This window comes from Pyxicephalus adspersus, chromosome Z (genome assembly GCF_032062135.1).
Source record: "Pyxicephalus adspersus chromosome Z, UCB_Pads_2.0, whole genome shotgun sequence".
Taxonomy (NCBI): domain Eukaryota; kingdom Metazoa; phylum Chordata; class Amphibia; order Anura; family Pyxicephalidae; genus Pyxicephalus; species Pyxicephalus adspersus.
The window spans coordinates 28032967-28052225 of record NC_092871.1 but is presented as its reverse complement, the minus strand read 5'-3'; the positions used below and the strand labels follow the sequence as shown (position 1 = coordinate 28052225).

Genomic DNA, 19259 nt, shown 5'->3' with positions numbered 1-19259 from the left:
TAATGACAACTCTACTAACAAATGCCTAGCATTACAAGGTGTATGTCTTTGCCAGAAGCATAATTAGTGTTGATGCCAGACATGATTTTGCCTCTGGTGACACATTGCCAAAGGCAGGATCACCAATTTAAAGCAGCTACTGAAAGTTACACCCCCACTGACCTATAATGTTGAAAAATCTTCCTCACTTGGAAAAGTGAAATGACACTGACATCTCGCTTGGACATTTTGGACAATGAGCAACTAGGAAAAGTAGTCTTTCAGTGATCCTGTCACTGGCAAGTTGTCACAAGTGACAGTATTCTTCATCCTAAAGCAAGGAAAGAATGAAGAGCACCACTATAATCCATGTATATAGTCCAAAGAATAAATGTATTTTTCTATTCAAATTACCTTTTTTTTTTCGGGGGGATTTAAACTACCCCCTCATCAGAGCTACAACTAACAAATACAGGAAAACTTAATATGGATATATATGAAAATATATACATTATATACATAATGGATGCAAGTTGCATTTATTAAAAATTCTTCATAATTAAATGAAGGAATACAAAAATCATGATAAATTTAAAATTTTGATAAATTATGTATGACTATTCAGTCCAAAAAGCAAGAAGACCATAATGCCAAGTTTGAATTATGAGGCTCTGAACATCATATCATTTTTTTCACTTGATACACAGATATTTAGGTTGTATGTATAGTGAAAATAAAAACAATAAAAAAATATATCTGTAATGCATTCACTTTTTCACAGAATTTATTTTTTTAATAATGCCACATGTATAGAGAAATACGAGTCGATCTCCTCTAAATCGTTCTAACTACATAATGGCTTTATTACAGTGAAACCCCAACCAGTGTTGTTAGTCCAGACTACCAGACTACAAAATTTATCCTTGAAGGAAGGAGAAATGTTGCCATATTCTGTGTGGAATCTGTTGTGCTGTTACTGTTGGTTTATTAGGGGAAATCACAGACAAACCCTTAAACCAAAGAACCCAAAAGCCATAATACCTTGCGTACCCCCTATAGTTTCTCTTTAATTGTCTGCATTTGAGACATCGTTCCAACAGATCACAATATACTATACCACATAATAAATAATACATACATCCTAATGAGTTGCTTTATACATTATATGCTTTTACATTGCCTTGGTTTACCATACTGTTCAATATCTTCCAGGAAAGTCTAAAATGTTTTAAGGCAGATTTCCTGCCTAATAGACACTTTATAAAAAAAATGAACATAATTTCACTAAATACAATAGAATAGGTATTTTACCTAATTTATTTTCAGCAGAATGCTACACTACAGTTCAGGAAGTGACGCGAGTCCACCTTTATTACTCCCTAAAGCTCATAGGTAACACATCTTGCTCACTTGATTTAATTTCCTGTTGCATAACAGGATGTTTTCCCTTTTTTTCTGCTCATCCCTGCTTAACTATGACATGGCCCTACACAGGCATAAGACTATAATAAAATGTCTGTATTCACAAAAACAAGAGTAATAATAGTCTTACTACATATCAAATGTATAAGCATAACACCTAAATGATTCTACCTCATTTTTTCATCAGAAATATGGCATTATTTTAAAATTAATTAAGTGTATTTTAGTTATGGTAATAGCAAACTGCATAATTTTATTTAATGCTGTTACACGTTACCATTGGTATAGAATTATTTGCAAACAATAGACTTTGTGCTTGCACACTTTTTAAAGCATATTTGTTTAGCTGTAGTGAAGATGAAGAATGGTTTTAGGTAGAATAGTAGAGACAGGAATCTTAGGTAATAAATGATTTTTAAAATTCTGCCGTCTTTGCAGTCTGTGCAGGTCTGATTCAGGGTGTTCCAGGTAAAGCACATTGTGGTTATCAAGGGATGGGAATACAAATGCACAATCTAAGGCAAGAAAGAGCTGTGTGCAAATCTAATGTTTAATCTTGCAAGTAAAATTGGTATTCAGTCACAGCTGACACATGATGTTTGACTATGCAGTGCTATTATTGCTAAATTACTGTTTTTTCTTGTTTGTTTACAAAAGAGCTCAATACGACTTTGATTTATTTGCCCTTAAAGCAAACCTATAAATCTGCCATTTACATTGAGGATCAGTCACCTACAAATGCTACAAGAAGTTGTAGAAAGCAGGCATTGGTGTTGATCGTAAAAGCTGGTTGCCATTTATATAATCTCAAATTTTAGCACACTACAGACTGGACATGCCTGATCTGAAATATAATTGTTGGGCTTGTAATATTGGCAAGTAACCTTAATATTAATATTGAGGTGTACTTTAATATATACAATAATTACCCTAATGAGTACCATTACCATAAAATGTAGAAAGCACAATGAGTCACACTGTGCCTGCATTGTTCCCCGGAAGTTGGACATGCTCTTACCATTTGCTTTCTGAATTATTTCTGAATTATTAGAGTAATTACTAGAAGGCAGCTGCATTTTTATAATGTTCTGTGTTAGAAAAGGATGCACTTGTACTGTATTTTTCTGTTATGACCACGTTATATGACTGCACAAATGTCTCTAACCTGCTTGTTCATTGTATTATGATTAATACAATGTTACAAAGTTACATGGTAAGTCAGGTTAAAAAAAGACATAAATCCATTAGGTTCAACCCCTAGAGTAATAAACATATCCAAGATACAAAACCCTATGGACATAAAGGAATGCAAAAAAGATTCAACAAGCAAGTAATAAGAACATGAATAATAATTATGTAATGTAGGTGTTTTGAAACAAGTAACATTAATGTTTGGATATGAAAATCTGCACCACTGATCTCATAGAATTTCAAAGGAGCTTATTAAAACTGATAATCCACACAGAAAATGATTCCTTCACTTTATATGCATTAAATTATTAAAAAAAAGGAGAACAGGTCACAGCATGCTCAGATCCGTGGCAGTCATAATGAGCAAAGGCAGATATGTGACCTTCCCCTAAAATTGACTGGAAAAGTGCATGTGAATGTCAAAAGCTGTATTCAGCGTGTTTCTAATATGTGCATCACTTTCTGGCATGATGACTGGGGTATTTTGATGGTAGAATTACCTAAGGACTAATTTTTCTTAGAGTTGTTTCATATTTTTAGGACCAGTGTGGGCAACACAAGTGCCACATGTTCCTTATCTTTACAATGACATAATATGTGACTGGCATTGAATATTTTATGAAAAGTCTTCCAATTTTCGGGTAATTTTGGATACTTGTCTCTTCTAATCCTCCGCATTAATCCCTTGCACTTCTAGATGCAACAGGGCAAGTTTCTGGTTGCCAACTCCAGCCCCATCCCGACTCACACTATGAGTACACTTATTATGTGCATTATTACTGGATGGTGGAAGCTGTCCGTTATCATGATGTACTATAAGTGAGTGGCATGTGGCAAAGACTGAAACCAGGAAGTTATTTGGTACTTTCACCACTGGTTTCAGGGGTGCAAGGATGCTATTGGGAAATGAGATGTTGTTAGCAGCACTTTATATGTCAAACATAAATATAAATAATATAAAAGTAATATATAAAAGAAATATCACTAGAGGTTTGCTTTTACTAACTTTTTTAAGTCCAGATGGAAAATGCTAATTAACCTTAAGGCAGGGAAGTAGATTCTCAGGCTTTACTTTACATAGTCATAAATATACTGCCAAGTTAATTGATGTGTACTGGTGCTGCTAAATTTGGTCAGGCAATCTAAGCTTCAAAAAAAAAAAAAAAATGAAGGGAACCTGTCATAAAAGTGTGGTGTACCTTCACATTTTCAGTAGTGGCAGCTCCTGTAGATCTGTCCCTTCCAGTGGGTCCTAATTGCAACATTGGTACTTCCTTTTGAACCATAAAGCTTTTTTGGATTTATTGTGTATTTCTGTGTGCCAAAATGTGTAGCAAATACATTTTGGTGAGAACAGTGCATTAATGCTGCAGGATAGGAGCAGTGATCTGTGTAACTATGCACAAGAAGAATTTGTGTTTTGTGTATGAGATATTTAAATTAGCTGGCAGGGTGAAGACTGCACATGTAAGATGGAATTGCTGATGTTCTCTGGTGCTGCAGGGCTGCTTAGCTCTGTAAGATCAGGAATCACAATTTATGAAGCTGGGCATTTACCTCTTATTATTTAACATTTTTCTATATTTATTAATGCCTGAACATAAACTGAAATAAGTACAGATACATGTAGACTATAATTTCTGAACTCCTTCTAAATGCTAGTTGCCTGTATTATAGTAATATAACTTTTATTTTCAGTATATAACTTCAATATGTTATCTAGCTGGATGATAAATAGGAGCTGCAGATGTTAAAACCTGCACTCATAGCAAGTATAAAATATGGTACTGGAAGTGAAGCGCACCCGGCCCAAATGATGAGGGGGTCATAGTATACAATAGATAGAGAAAAGTTTGAGAAGGAGACATTTGAGTACTTTGTGTTAAATGTAGGACAAAGCCTAATAGAACCAGGGAAAGAATTCCAGATAGAAAGGGCAGCGCTATGAAAGTCTTGGAGCTGTGTGTGGGAAGAGGTTGTAAGCGAAGAAGTTGTTCATAGATCATTGGAGGAGCAAAGTAAGGAATGTGTTCATGTATATCTTTTCAAATGTGGGAATGAAGCAGTGAAGTGATTTTAAAGCAATTCACAGTAGCTTAAGTTCAATTTTTTTGTGAGATGGAGTAATGGAGTATAGATAAGTCTAGTGGTAGCATCCATGATAGAATGTAGAAAATAGGAGTCTAGTTTTTGGAATACCAGATAGGAAAGTATTACAATAGTCGAACCAGAGGTAATGAAAGCTTGCCACCGGCACATTTTAGAGATGTTGTGCCAATGAAAAAAGGCAGGGGAGTGCAGAGGTAAAGGTGACATAACAACAGTGGTAGGGGAGAGTGTAACTTATGTTTTGAGAGATGTCAGGGGAACTTTAAAAGATAAAAAGGGGAGATGATTAGTTTAGATTTTCCAGGTTACATTTCATGTATCTGTTATTCATCCATGATGAAAAACATAATCCAGAACAGAAGAAGACACGTTAGGGGAAGACAAGTGAATAGGAGTGGTGCAATGGTATTATAGGCAGAGGGAAGATATGAGTTTACCAAGGGAGGAGGTGTAAAGAAGGGTACTAGTCCAAGGAATGAGCATTATGGAACTCCAAAATAGGGCAGAGAAGAGTTACCATTAAAAAGTTTCAAAAGTGTGGTTGGATAAATAAAGAGAGGGCAGTGTCACCAAAAGCGAGCAAAAAGATGGTCTGAAGTTGAAGAAGGTGATTGACAAAAAACAGAGGGACCAAGGAGAACTTGGCCACTGAATTCTGCTGTTTGTCAAAAGCCAGATTGCAGAGTTTCAGGTAATGAATTTTTGTTCAAAAATTCCTTTAGTCATTTCTAAACAGGGCACTCAAGTTGGGTTGCATACAGAGGAGGAGAAATAATATGGTACTGTTGTTAGAGAGTAGGAATGAGTCCAGGGACTTATCAAGGGACTTGTCAAAGTAGTCAAGTATTAGAAGGACAAATGTGTAAAAGCTGAGAAGAAAATACCAGTAGAGAAAGAACAGTTTACCAGTTCAGCTAGTGCATGGTCCACACGGGGGTAAGAAGTGGAGGGTACTAATGTAAAAAGAGGGGCAAACTAACAGGGCTGAAGTAGCTGAGAGAGCCGGTAAAGGTGGATGGAAAGGGAGTAGTCCAATAAGATGATATATCATGTCGGATTTTGTTGATTTCCTTAAAGTACATGGCTACAATATATCTTGTGCAGAGTTGTTGGCAGTTTGAGGGTGGGGGGGGGGGGGGGGTAGAATTGAGGGCAGAAGCAAATGTGGCAAAGGTGCAGTGTGAGTTCCTTGGGCGGACATAAATGCAAAAATTACAGCTGCATGTCAACAGTAAGTGTAGTGTTGCATTGATGAGGTTCAGGCTTGTACTCGAGGAAGCCACTATTGAGGCAGGATTTTCTCCACCTGCTATCAGCTTAATGAGCAGTTTTTTGAAGACATCCTGTGTGATTTTTTTTTTCATGGCATTGTGTATAGCATTAAAAAAAGAACCATACAGTGCCTAATTATAGCATGAGGTATGAAATGGGAAGACACACCCTATTCCAGAATGCAGAACTGTCAAGTGGATATAGGAAGGAGTTGTCTCTATGCAAATAAATCTCAGAAAGTCTGTATACGCAAAAGAATAATGTTGAATACGTATGGCCATACAGTCAGAGGGCCATATGGCCATAAAGATGTAGATATCATTTGTTTAACCCTAATACAGACTAAATATAATACTTTATAATAATGTAAAAAGTGTATTGTAATAATTTATTGTGACCAATCTAAAAAGATCTCATTAATCCTTTTTCTTTCATTAAACTAAAAATATACAAATATATAATTCACTTTTTTTTAAAAAAAAATAGAGTTTAACAGCACATAAGACTTTACACACTTTAGGAACTTTATTTTTTTTAACAAATGGCTCATTCATCAGACATTGATTTTATCCGAGGCATCCTCAGCACAAGGATGTATTTCAGGCTTGCAAGCAATTAAAATCTCACATGCAGCTAAGGCCATAGGCTTGTCCACTGAACTGTTTAAAAAGCAAGTAACTTATAAATAATGTAAAATGCACAGAAGGAGGCATATGGAAGTAAATAGGTATATTAAAAGGTCAATAAAATAGCTCATTTTATTTTACAAGCGTTTTTGCAATGTGTCTGATGTGATTTTTTTTCTGTAAAGCATATTAGCAATGTAATAAATACCTAAAAATAAGCTAGAATAAATTTTAAAGACTGAAGAAAAGCAGGAGAAAAACTAAAAACTCTGTTTATATTTAGGCAACATATGGTTTTTGTATGAGCTCATATAATTCATTATCACTGTTGCATACATGTGCATTGGCAGACCACATAATATGCAGCTCAGAATCCAACTGTAGGAAAATCTTGTCGGTGACTACCTACTTCATTTCATCACAATGAAGGACATCACGCCCAGCTTAGATCCAATGCATACATAGTGGAGCAACCCTTATATAACCCTTTAGACAGAGTGGAGAATTATTCTTGTTTAATTGCTGTTCACATTTTGTCTAATGTGTATGGGTTGTCTCCAAGATTTTCCAAATGAAAGGAAATCTTTCTTTCTTATTCTTTATTACAACATTTTTAGGTATGACATAATATCTATATAATGGTTTTAGCAGCACACATAGTTTACTAAGCAACAAAAGAAGTGGAACATTATCCCCTCTACATATAAAAAAGTTTAAAATGAAATAAAAGTGAATATTATTTATTTATATTATAATGATAAGAAATAAACTCAATGTATAGTACTAATCTTTTGGATATAAATTAGAAACATATAGGTAATGATCATATACTTGCCTGCCACTAGCCAATGGATAAATACACAGACTTGTTGAATTCGCTTTAAACCAGAAGATTTAAAAAGAGAATATTAAGTACATGCTACTAAAAGCCACGTATTCTCAGCCAGTGTTCATGAATCCCAGAATAGACTTTTGATAGGAGTACTCATGCTGCCTCTGGTTAATTAAAGTGAATTAGCAAATAAACTACATGCAACTAGGACTCGAGGATAAATTATTAGTTATTTAATAACATATTAGATTGTTTGGAAAATATATATATACTCTGGCATTTAATGGTCTTATAATAATAAGTTTAATAGTTTAATACATATAAGACATATACCACATTAAGACATATAATAAGTATTATATTAGCAATGGATTTTTGAAATGGAATAGTGGAATACATTTTTTTTAATAAATCTAACAAACCTTGCTGTAATATCAACCTTCCGTGCCAAATGCCTGAAAATATATAAATGTAACGTCCTACTGCTAGGGATAGATATATATATATATATATATATATTTAAATATCTACAGTATATCTTGTTTTGTTGTTATTTTGCCTACAGATTAAATAAAAATATATACAGATATACTTTAATAAATATTATAACAGCAACTTTGCTTTTCTTGGACAGTGTGTATTTGGATGACAGCAATGTCAAATATCTTTGCTCCCAAGTATATCAAATGCTCATCTGAGTGAATCCACACTTGACAGTCTATCCTCTTGCTTGCTTGAGCACTGCTGAACTGTGGAGCCGGAACATTCCACAGTTTGATGGCCGATGTAATATACTGAGAGCTATATTCACATTTTTTTATTGCTTTTCTTCACTTTAACTGGTTATAGTGGTATATGGAAAATGGTTGGTTTGTGACTGTGTAGGTTCCAGAACTCACATAACAGAATATTAATAAACAATAGAAATGCTCTAATACTTTAAAGTCTTTAAAAAAATAAATAAAAAGATAAAATGTGCTTTTTCTACCTCACTGGCCTTTCTGTGCCATCTGCCATATTTTCTCTAGGTAATTGCGCTGCGAGGCAGCAGATTACTGATCACCATATTCTGACCTGAGTTGTCCTAACTTCACCAAAAACTTGATGAGGATTTATGATGATTTTCTAAAATATAAATCACTTTAGGCATCTTTTTCAGCTTTATTAATAGAAACCAGACTAAATATTACAATACTCTTTCTTTCCTTTTTTGAGTTTTTTATTCAAATGGCTACTAGGTGCTCTTCTCTGGCCTATCTCTTGTAACAGGTGCATGTCCCACCTTGACAGATGTTTTTACGGCACAGTTGACAAACCTCTGAGATTGTCATATCTGACAAGATTGTAGGTTACAAAACATTCAACTGTACTGTATAAAGACAAAGAACAAATTGTTCTCTTTAACAGATAACTTATTTAGGAGGAAGCTACAGTTGAAGCCAGTAGAAAGATTTTTAAGTAATAGCATCATGTTTTCTTTATTGCTTGAATAAACATGATTTAATTAAATGCTAATTATTGTTTTCGTAACCTGTTCTGAAAAATTATCCTCTGCCTGCACGTGTAATATATTTCCAATATCTATGTGGGGAAAGCAGCTGAATCTGTAATGCATATCAGGCTCAATAAATTAACTCTATTGTGTTCAGTTATTATTTTGTAAAAGTCCTCCACAAGCGGTAAAATTAATCTCCACTTCTCTGGGCATAAACAAAGTGAGAGGACAAGCTTTAAGGCCAGTAATATTTAAACAGTTATTGTTTAGATTTGGAAAATAATGGAGAGACAGTAGGGATTTTTTGTGGCAATTGTATTATTTTAAAGTGATCAAAAAATCAGACAAATGATAGTTTTTTACTTAGTAGAATAATTACATTAGAAGTTGATGTCCCACTGACCTTATGGGATTCTGCACAGCCTGCTAGACATAACTTTTTCAATGACAAAGTTCAAATAAGTGGGTCCCCAAAAAAGGGGGCGTAGTCATACTGTAGGGGGGGTTTCTTGGTCTCAATGATCCCAATGTGTTTCACCTTGTTGGCTTCCTCAGGGGAAAGTGATACACATATGGTGGGCAATCCTGTTGTGATATTGTCTCTCAAAAAAATGGAGATATTTGGAAGGAATTCCAAAAGCAGAGAAGTTATCTGTAGGGCCCAAAGAGGTGTCCGTGACAGCTTTCTGGAATGTTCTTTAAACTTTGTCATGTCTAACAAGCTGTCAAGATTCCAACAAGGTTAGTAGGAGACGGGCTTCTAATGTAGAAAATCTACTACGTAAAAACTTTATCAATAATAGAGTTGCTACCAAAAAACAACCCTGCTGTCACTCGCTTCTTTTCCAATTCTAAACAATTACTGCTCTCAGCTGTTCGTCAACGTGCTTCGTTGTTGTAAGGGACATCCTCTTTACTATTACACTTTGTCAATATTTAAACAGTAGTTCCAATAGCAGGAATCACTTTTCTTTCTTTTTTTTTAATTCAATAGATATATTCCCCAAAACACATACCATACATTTCTTGCTATTTCCCACATGCAGGTAGCTATCCTGAATGCAAGTGTCAGCACTCTAGGAGCTTTTATAACCACACTCAGTTTTACATCTTCCTAGGAAGTGAGAATCTGATCAAAAAAAGCATGGAGTTTGTATGTTCTTGTATGGTTTTCCCATGGGTACTCCCTTATCCCAGAAAAATACAGTTAGGTTAATTGGCTTCTCCCAAAAATTGGACTTAGACTGTATTAATGACATATGACTATGGCAAGAACATTGGAATGTGAGCCGCTTTGAGGGAAAGTAATATGAATGCACATTGTAAAGCACTAGACAATATGTTGGTGCTAAATGAATACAAATTTTTAAATGCAGAAAATATTTTACACACTCAGCCATCATTTATGTGAGCGTCTGTATTGAATCTTGAACCATTGGATTATATGTGAACATTACAACACTTGTCTTAGTCTTTCCTGCCTGGAATTGCATCTAAACCTTTTTCAGGAAGGCATGTGCATTGTAGGCTTCATTGTCTTAGAGTGTTGGAGTGCAATTTAAAACAAATGGCTCCATCCCACACTAATGCACGTGACATATGTGGCTATATTACATAGATGTAACTAGGCAGAAAGAACGCACCAAAAGAGAAGGTAAACCATTTGTAGCAATTCTAGTAGAACTCATTTACTTCTGTTCTGACTTGTCAGAATTATTGAATTATTGTCTTATCATCTTTAATTTGAATTTTAGTTTATTTGTGTTCTTTATTCATTTAGTTCTGCAACAGTGTAACATGAAAATGTTTCGGAATCATACCCTATTGGGCTCTGAAACATATTTTTAATTTGCTCCTATACAGTTTATTTATGTCTGGAGTGGATTTGTGAATTAGTCATTTATTGTTAGAAGAGTACCTCCATTTATTATGCTCCTGTTGTGCTTAGCATGTACACAAAGACATTTACTATGGTGCCTTCTTACAGACTTTTCATAGAAAGACACAGGAAAAAGGATTTCCTGCTAACAGTAATAAAAGGCACTCGGTAGTGACTCGTGTAATGCCTGATTTAGGGTTTATGTTGAATGATTAGCGCATTGCTGTGCTTCTTTCAACAGCACGAGCCTCAAAGCTTCTGGCAGTCATGAAACACATCAAAATAAATATTCAAAGGGGTTTAGTGTGTTTTCCTTCTCTGTTTCAACCCACGCAGTTTTGACTGCTGGTTCCTCTTGAGATATCTTAATTTTGCCCAGTAGCCTTTTAGCTGCCTGTTTCAGTTGCCTATTTGTAGAGAGAGGAATTTTCTTGCTGCTTCCCCAGTCACGTATCCTAGAGAAGATGTGATTCCAACATTTGATGTCCATAGTAGAACAGCTGCAGGCCGGGTACTCCCTCAGATATCCCTTGATGATGTCTGTATATCTAAGCCTGCATATTCAGCAGTATAATTAACTGAAAATGTTTCGGTACCTCTGTAGAGTGTTCATTATCTGTTTCTTCATGTTACTCCATATAACATAAAAAGGATTTATAGCTTAGGAATGTTTTCTACTTTACTAGCACAGAAACCCAATCACCTCCTTAACCACATAGAAACTGTTCATTTACTCTTATGATCTCAGGGCGGCATGGTGGCTCAGTGGTTAGCCTTTGGAGCTCTAGGTCCCAGGTTCGAATTTGAACCAGAGCACGCATGGAGTTTGCATATGCTCCTATGTGTAGATTTCCTCCGGGTACTCTGGTTTCCTCCCCAAAAAACATGCAGTTAATGATAATTTGTTTCCCCCCAAAATTGACATATGACTATGGTAGGAATATTAGATTGTGAGGGGCAGCTAGGGACATGACTGCATAATATTTTTTATATGCAAAAGTGGTTCTTTTTGAATCTAAAATAAATAATATAATCAAACAAGTGGGCAAAGGCAATATTTGTGTTCCTTGTGTTCCTAGAGCTCACGGTAGCTGACGGTCTGCACTAATTGGAAGCAAGGGCATTTGACCCATTCATTCTCTAGTAGGCTGCAGTAACTGCATGCTGTAAATATTTTTTTTTATATGGTTGTTTTATAGATTTTTTATCTAATTGTTTTCCACAATTTAGTGGAAATATTCATACGTACAATAATAAGGAACAGAACTGACTTTCCTATCAAAACTATGGTGTCCTTAAGTTCTTCCCATAATAGCAGGAACAGAATTGACTTTCATATCAAAGCTATGGTGTCTTTAAATTCCTCCCATAATAGCTTATTCTTAAAAGCCTATGAATATGTGCTTCTATTTTGTGGCCCCCTTACCTGTGCTAGGACTCCAGACCAAACACTAGGAACTGTAAAAGTAGGACAAGGACACCAACCATGCTGTTATATTGGCTGTTTCAGATGAATATTGTATTTTGTTTCTGATTTATTATTCTATTGTGAATATTCTTTATGTTTAATAATATACTCATCTTTGAATATTCCTTTACTGTTCACTTTAAACGTATGCACTGCAATTTCCAGACAGGAATGGTCATGATGTATCTTTTTTTTTTTCTTCACAGGAACATTTTACACCTGAATGCAAATTCAAAGAGTCGGTGTTTGAAAACTATTATGTGACATACTCATCAATGATATACAGACAGCAACATTCAGGGAGAAGCTGGTTTTTGGGTCTCAACAAAGAAGGTGAAATTATGAAAGGCAACCATGTAAAGAAAAACAAACCTGCAGCTCACTTCCTGCCAAAACCATTAAAAGGTAAATTAAAGTTAAGTTTTGCATCATACTTATGATGTGATCATGTATAATTAAAGAAAAATTGCAAATGATCATAAACATAATATATTCATATATAGAATATTTACATTGTGGTGAATGAATTTTGAAAGCAAATAAAATGAGACTAAAAGGTTAATATAATGTATATCAAATCAAAATCAAGGTGCAATAGGAAATTTTGTGATACTGTTTTATTTTAACGCTACACACAATTGTTTTCAACAATTGCAGTGGGTCCACCCCCAAGGGTTAATATTTTGTTTACTACTGACACTAATGATCTTTTTTCTGTAGCTGTGGAAGCCTTCTCTCTGGCTAGCAATGTAGGAAGCTTTTTTCCCAATGACCACTAATGACCTCCCAATGTACTGAGGACTGGGGATATAGTATTTATGGCAGAAGTTCCCTGAAAACCTCAAAGTTATGAAAAAGGGTTTCCCCATGGTAAAAAGGTTGGGGATAATAGAACTGGAATATTTACTCCACTCCTGCAAATGCTGGTGTTCTTCTTCCACTTTGCTACACCAGCCAACATATCCATAGAATGCTTGCTACCTTGGCAGTCTGACTGCTGCTGCCATTCCATTCAGTTTAAGTTTAATAAAATTATATTATAAGGCAATTATAACAAATGCTTTCTATGACTTATTTAACACACAATTGACCAAATAAATTTAGTTTATTCATAGTTTACATACGTTTTAACATTTAACATAGGTCAAACACATGTCATGTATTAGTATTCTTGATTTTGAGAATAAGATGATGTTGGAAGAAATTGGTTCCTAATCTTACAATTAGTAAAATTCTTGCCCTGCCCTCAATTTGGTTATACTTCCTACCATTGAGTTGTAATTGATGTAGAATAATAATATCCAGTAACAGACAGTGACCAGATAACACCTTTAACCAGATAAATGTCCCTAGGACAGTCATATTTTTTGAAATTGGTAGGCTACACAGATTTTTAAACTAATTTCATTTTATATATATATATATATATATATATACATTGTTTCTCAGTAGTTAAAACTTAATCTAAGTTAATCATACTTACCGCCCATCTCCACCCTTTCCCACCTTCTCATATAGGTCTATACAAATTTTCAGTTATAGAGGGACATCCTGAAAGAAAACAACACACTAACTATATAAAGACTTCAAATACATACTTAGAAAATATGAAAAAAATAGTATAACAAGAGCAAAAATGATATTATATAGTTCTCCCCAAAGATCAAAAAAGTTACAATTAAGTGAATATATTTTTTGTCGCTGTTGCTGGGACACCAAAATATTATTGTAAGAGTTTATAGCAAAGCACATCTCCTTCGTTCATCTCCTACTCCATATGTTCTGCACACAACAGCTGGTAAATTTTTCCTAATTCCCAATAAATATATTTAATTTAGTCCATTGAAGATGTATTTCAGTGTAGTTGCATAGTTTTTTTCTTGATTATTTCTATTTACCATTGTGGTGGACCATCATTTCTGGCAATACTTCAAGAGCCTCCTGCTTTTTTAATGATGCTCATTTATCTCCCTGCAGGTGGTAAAAAATTTCATATTCTTCTGTACTGCACATACAAGTGGAGCAGTGCATTTTATTTACTAAGTGTTTAAATTTAACTAGTTTAGTGAAACAGATTTGAAATATAGGAGTTTTGGATTGAATTACATTTCATATACCAATTTTTAACATGGCAAAATATACAATGCCTGGCCAAAAATGTCTCCAAGTCTGTGGGTGCAGTGTTATGATCTAGATTGCTTTATTTGATCAGATCTAGGTCCCACAATGGGACTGATTTATTAAAGCTCTCTAAGACTGGAGAAGACTCATGAGAGAACCTGGGTGATCCAGCAAACCTTGGAGAAGACTTTACGCAGCAGTCCGATTTCCTTATTATTGTGAATCAGCCCTGCCAAAAAATGAATCCAACTCTGGACCCTCACCACCCTATTTAAAATTCATTACTTTAATACATTTTCAAAAACATTTTTTTTTACTTTTTTAAAATATTTTAAATGCCTCTGGGTATAAGATAATAATACTCTATGCCTGTCTTCTGATTTTGCCTCTGCGTAGTCACCTTGTCTCATTAGCTTTCGATTGAGACTATTTGTGGCCTTCTAGACAAACTATGACATGGGCCACTTGTTACTGTCAGGAAGCCTATTTTAAGACATGTAGCATACATGTAAAAGCAAATAGGAGATCAGCAGCACCGACTTTTTTAGTTACTGATATCTGGTAGATTTTTAAAATATATGTGAAGAGGTTAGAAATATTAAACTGTAGACTATTTTTTTAACAAATGGTTGAGATGTCTTTATGCACATTCTTTATGTATTCCTACTCACTGTGAATGATTTAGCAATTTGGGAGAATTAAAATTGTATTTGCACTTAACCTTTAATAGCAATTTGCAGTTATGTTCTAAAGTTTATGCATAATTCTTTATATTTTCCATGTACTTAGCTTTCAACATATATTTGTTCATACAAAATGATAAGATGGTGATAGGGAAGTACTGATCCATCAGGTCACGTAAGGCATCTTATTGGCTTCTACACCCAAAACATTAAAAAATCTCATCCATTGATTCAAGATAGCAGCAAAACATTTTGTAATAAAACATTATAAAAAAAATAGTAAAAGTAATAGTCAACTCAACAAGTTGAATGATTTCATGTCTTACTGACCGATTAGGGAAGTTAAATAGGCAGTAGGCTTGAGGTTGACAATTACAGGAAGCCAAAATTTGCATAAATCATATTCCACCTTATGCCAATTATTACCATAATATTCTATTTTCAATTTTAAATGTTCAAGCAAATATGAACCGAGACTAAGGCTAGATGGCAGTTTAGCTTTAAATCTTGTGTTTTCTATGGTGACAATACTGTAAGCACTTTTGACTCATTGTTGTTGCCACAAGACTACATGCGTGCATCAGCACTGTGATGGCACAACGTTGCCACCTAAGAGGAGTCTGGTCTTTCTCACCAGGGCATAGCACAAGAAGTCCTTCTTCTCGTATTTGGTGGATGCATTTTCAACCACTCTAGTTAGGAAGTGACATGGGATGTTAGTTACCCATCTTTCTCCACTTACAGCAGTAAAAGAAATGGAAGGTCTGCTAGAAGTTGGGAACATAAAGTGGGTGGTCACATGAGCCAAAGTGCTGATGTATTTCTCCAACCACAGTCCTTGCCCAGAGGAAAAGAAAGACAAAAGTAGCAGTCATATGGCCACTACCAAAAACATTAAATAATGGTATTTTTTATACTTCTTGTGTTTTTAGTAACAAATTAGTACATTGGTTGCCATTGCTCATGGCTGTTTTTATCATGTACATCTGCCTAAATATTTTTTTTTCTATTTTTTTTTCAGTGGCTATGTACAAAGAACCTTCTCTTCACGATCTCACAGAGTTTTCCAGATCTGGAAGTGGAACACCAACCAAAAGTAGAAGTGTTTCAGGAGTATTAAACGGTGGTAAATCTATGAGCCAAAATGAGTCAACGTAGCCAGCTGCAGGCAAGACAAAGGCTACGGAGCACACAGTAATGGAACCTTACCTCTGGATGCTGTTGAATTCTAACTAGCAGTCTTTCATCCAAATATTCGATTTTTCAGGACAAGCACCGGACTTGCATAGGTCACTCACATCAGCCATTAGATCACTGGGTTTTTTGAGTGGATTCCATAATCTTAGAATGTGCTTTTTGCAAATCAGAAGGCACCGGGATAGCCAGCAAAACATAAAGTGGAATAAAACAAGGAGAGGACACAACCTGCTCTCTGTTTATATCACCTATGCTTTGTGGGGGAAAAATAAAAAAAAAACATTTCACTGAACCGTAAAGCTGATAAGAGTTTTGCTTTCCAACCAAGAATAAAAAGACCACTTTTGCTCTATAAATAAAAAATTTTACTGCTTATATGTTTTATAGGGGGCAAGCATATAAAATAATGTAAAACCTGTTGTTTTATTGGCTTACAGTTTTATATATAAGCTTGATTATATGTATTATTCATTTGGAAAAGTGCAACACTTTGATTTTCAACACATACAGCTTTCTGAACCGGTTCCTCAAAGCTGGCTTTCGTTGCGAAAATCAGGTCAGTTCTGAGGTCGCCCCTCAGGCTCAAGTAAACAGTGTTCCTGTGACTTCAAACATACTCACTTTTTATATATCTTTGTAGTATCCTGATTATAGTGTTAGCCCATTCATGTAGACACAAAGTCGTATTGTCAACCCCCAGCAGTTGACCCTACCATTACGGACGCCATAATCAATCTATGTCATTTTCTCTTAATTCCATTTTTTTGTGTATGATGTTCTCTAAATGTTGTGGCTTCTTTTCTAACTAAAAAATAAACTGTGGAATTAAGGTGACAGTTTTTATAATAAATGTCTTATTTGTAAAGTCCTTTTTTCAATGTATGGCATATGTAAGCTTTGTAGACATTATGGACAAACTATGTCTACATAACAAGTACATGTGCCTGCTATTTATTCAAACTGTTTCAAATTTATTAGGTTTTCCCACTATCCTATCTGTTGCATGGACAGAAAGAAAACTGGATCCAAGGTGCATGACATATTTGGTTTCGTGCATTAGATGAAGTTCATTTCTCACTCTCTCTCTCTCCCTCTCTCTCTCCCTCTCTCTCTCTCTCCCTCCTGAAAATGTTATGGCCAAGACAATTCATATCTTGTACATGTTGTTAATCTGTTGTAAACACAAAAATGCACTGAAAACATTTTTGTATTATTTTTAAGATCACAGTCATTTCACACATTTTTTTTTTCTTTTCTTTTTTATGTGTTTTTCTTTTTTTTGTTTTTTATCCAAATATAAAGCATTTAAAGCAGGCTATGCATTATTACTGTTTACATGTTTAGTCATACTATTTTCTTTAAACCTATCATATAATTTATTTTTAATAGGACCCTGTTTACGTTGAAGCAGATTGTGCACTTGTAAAATAAATATGTTTCCTTCAACTAGATTTGTATGTCTTTTTTCTAGTACCGGTAGTCCCTGGGTTACATACGAGATAGGGACTGTAGGTTTGTTCTTAAGTTGAATTTGTATGTCGGAACAGGTACATTATTTTAATAAGTGCATTTAGGACAGATGTTTGTCTCAACATAATATTAGGCAGCATGGTGTCAGTTACTGTATAAAATCCTCACTGTGAGTTAATTACAAACAAAGCAAAAAAGAAAAAAACGTTATGGAGCCTAGACATTCATTAAGTTCTGAAGCAAGCTGTGCTTTGATATGCAACAAAAAAAACAACTGCAGAGTTTGTCTTGGTCAATAAAGTGTTACAAGAGGTTGCAGAACAGCTCAGCTCCTAAAATCACCCAAAACCTCAGCTGTGTTTAGCGAAAGATTCCCCTCCCCCATCAAGCCTCCGTCCTGCAAAGGAGTGAGCAGGGAAGCCCCGTTCGTGTCTAGGAGTCAGCCATAAGTTTGGATGTCCTTAACTCGGGTACTACTTGTATTTACATGTGGTATATATTCTCTCACATAGGTGGAATTTTGTAAGGCAGAAAAGATAATAGTCAAGGGTATATTTATTAACAATTTGAAGTGAGAAAACTAGAAAGCGTTTATTCGTTTATGTGTGAACAGATATGGGTGAATGTACTTGAAAGTTAACTAGAGATAGTTGAATATACTTTAATATATTTTAAAGGTTGACTTGAGTGAATGTATTGAGAAGTTTACTACATACATAGGGACTGATCTATTAAAGTTCCTAAAGACTGGACAAGACAGACTATCATGGGGGAACCTGGGTGACCAAGCAAACCTCGATAGATTTTATAAAAATAATTTGTAGGTAAATGTTTTCAACCTCAGGCCAGATGCATTCCAGGTTCACCCATATTAGTCCATCATCTATAATCCTGGGGAGCTTTAATACATTTATCATCTAATAAGTGTTGTGGAACATTAGGTTTTTTTATATTTTGACCCCCCCCCCCCTTTCCCCTTCTGTGTTAAATAAGTTTTTTTTACCAACTTTGAGTGACTCCAACCACCTACTCTATGTATCCTATTCCATCCACTTCAGCACTTCATAGTTTAGCCTTTTTGCTCTTAACCCAATCTGTGATATACATGCCTTCTTTGGGGGAATGTCATCAAGAAGGCTTACACCTTACGTGACACTGCTAAGTCCTGGAAGAATGCCCATGGTGCAGCCTGAGGAAGTGCTGGCAACTAACTTTCCCGCATGCTTGTTTTGGGTTGTTGTTGCAAATAGAATTGAAGCCACAGATGGTCAAGCAACTAGCTTTTTTAAAATAGAAATCTCTTTTTAAAGTTCAAATCTCTCCTTCATCGCACCTCATTACTCAATTCCTTTAAAGGGGATCTCAATTGGCGTGGGTAGATTTTGCCTTATTTTGCAAATATACAGTGCATTCCTTGAAGCCACCATCATTCCTGGTGACACCACAGTGGACTTTCAGGTCCACAGCAATGCTCTTTGGCCTCTGCATGACAACTGATGATTGTTTCTGGCATCT

At 35.1% G+C, this 19259-nt stretch overlaps 1 protein-coding gene across 6 annotated transcripts in view; it reads left to right on the top strand.

Annotated features, from left to right (window-relative positions):
• Positions 1-17714, top strand: part of FGF13 (fibroblast growth factor 13) — a 236163-nt gene extending 218449 nt beyond the window's left edge. For all 6 annotated transcript variants that reach the window (XM_072430403.1, XM_072430402.1, XM_072430404.1 and 3 more), the window contains 2 exons: positions 12480-12678; positions 16099-17714. In XM_072430403.1, coding sequence (XP_072286504.1) covers positions 12480-12678; positions 16099-16235 — 336 coding nt within the window. In that variant the 3' untranslated portion in view covers positions 16236-17714. The remainder of the gene's footprint in view (positions 1-12479; positions 12679-16098) is intronic.
• The last annotated feature ends 1545 nt before the right edge of the window (positions 17715-19259 follow it).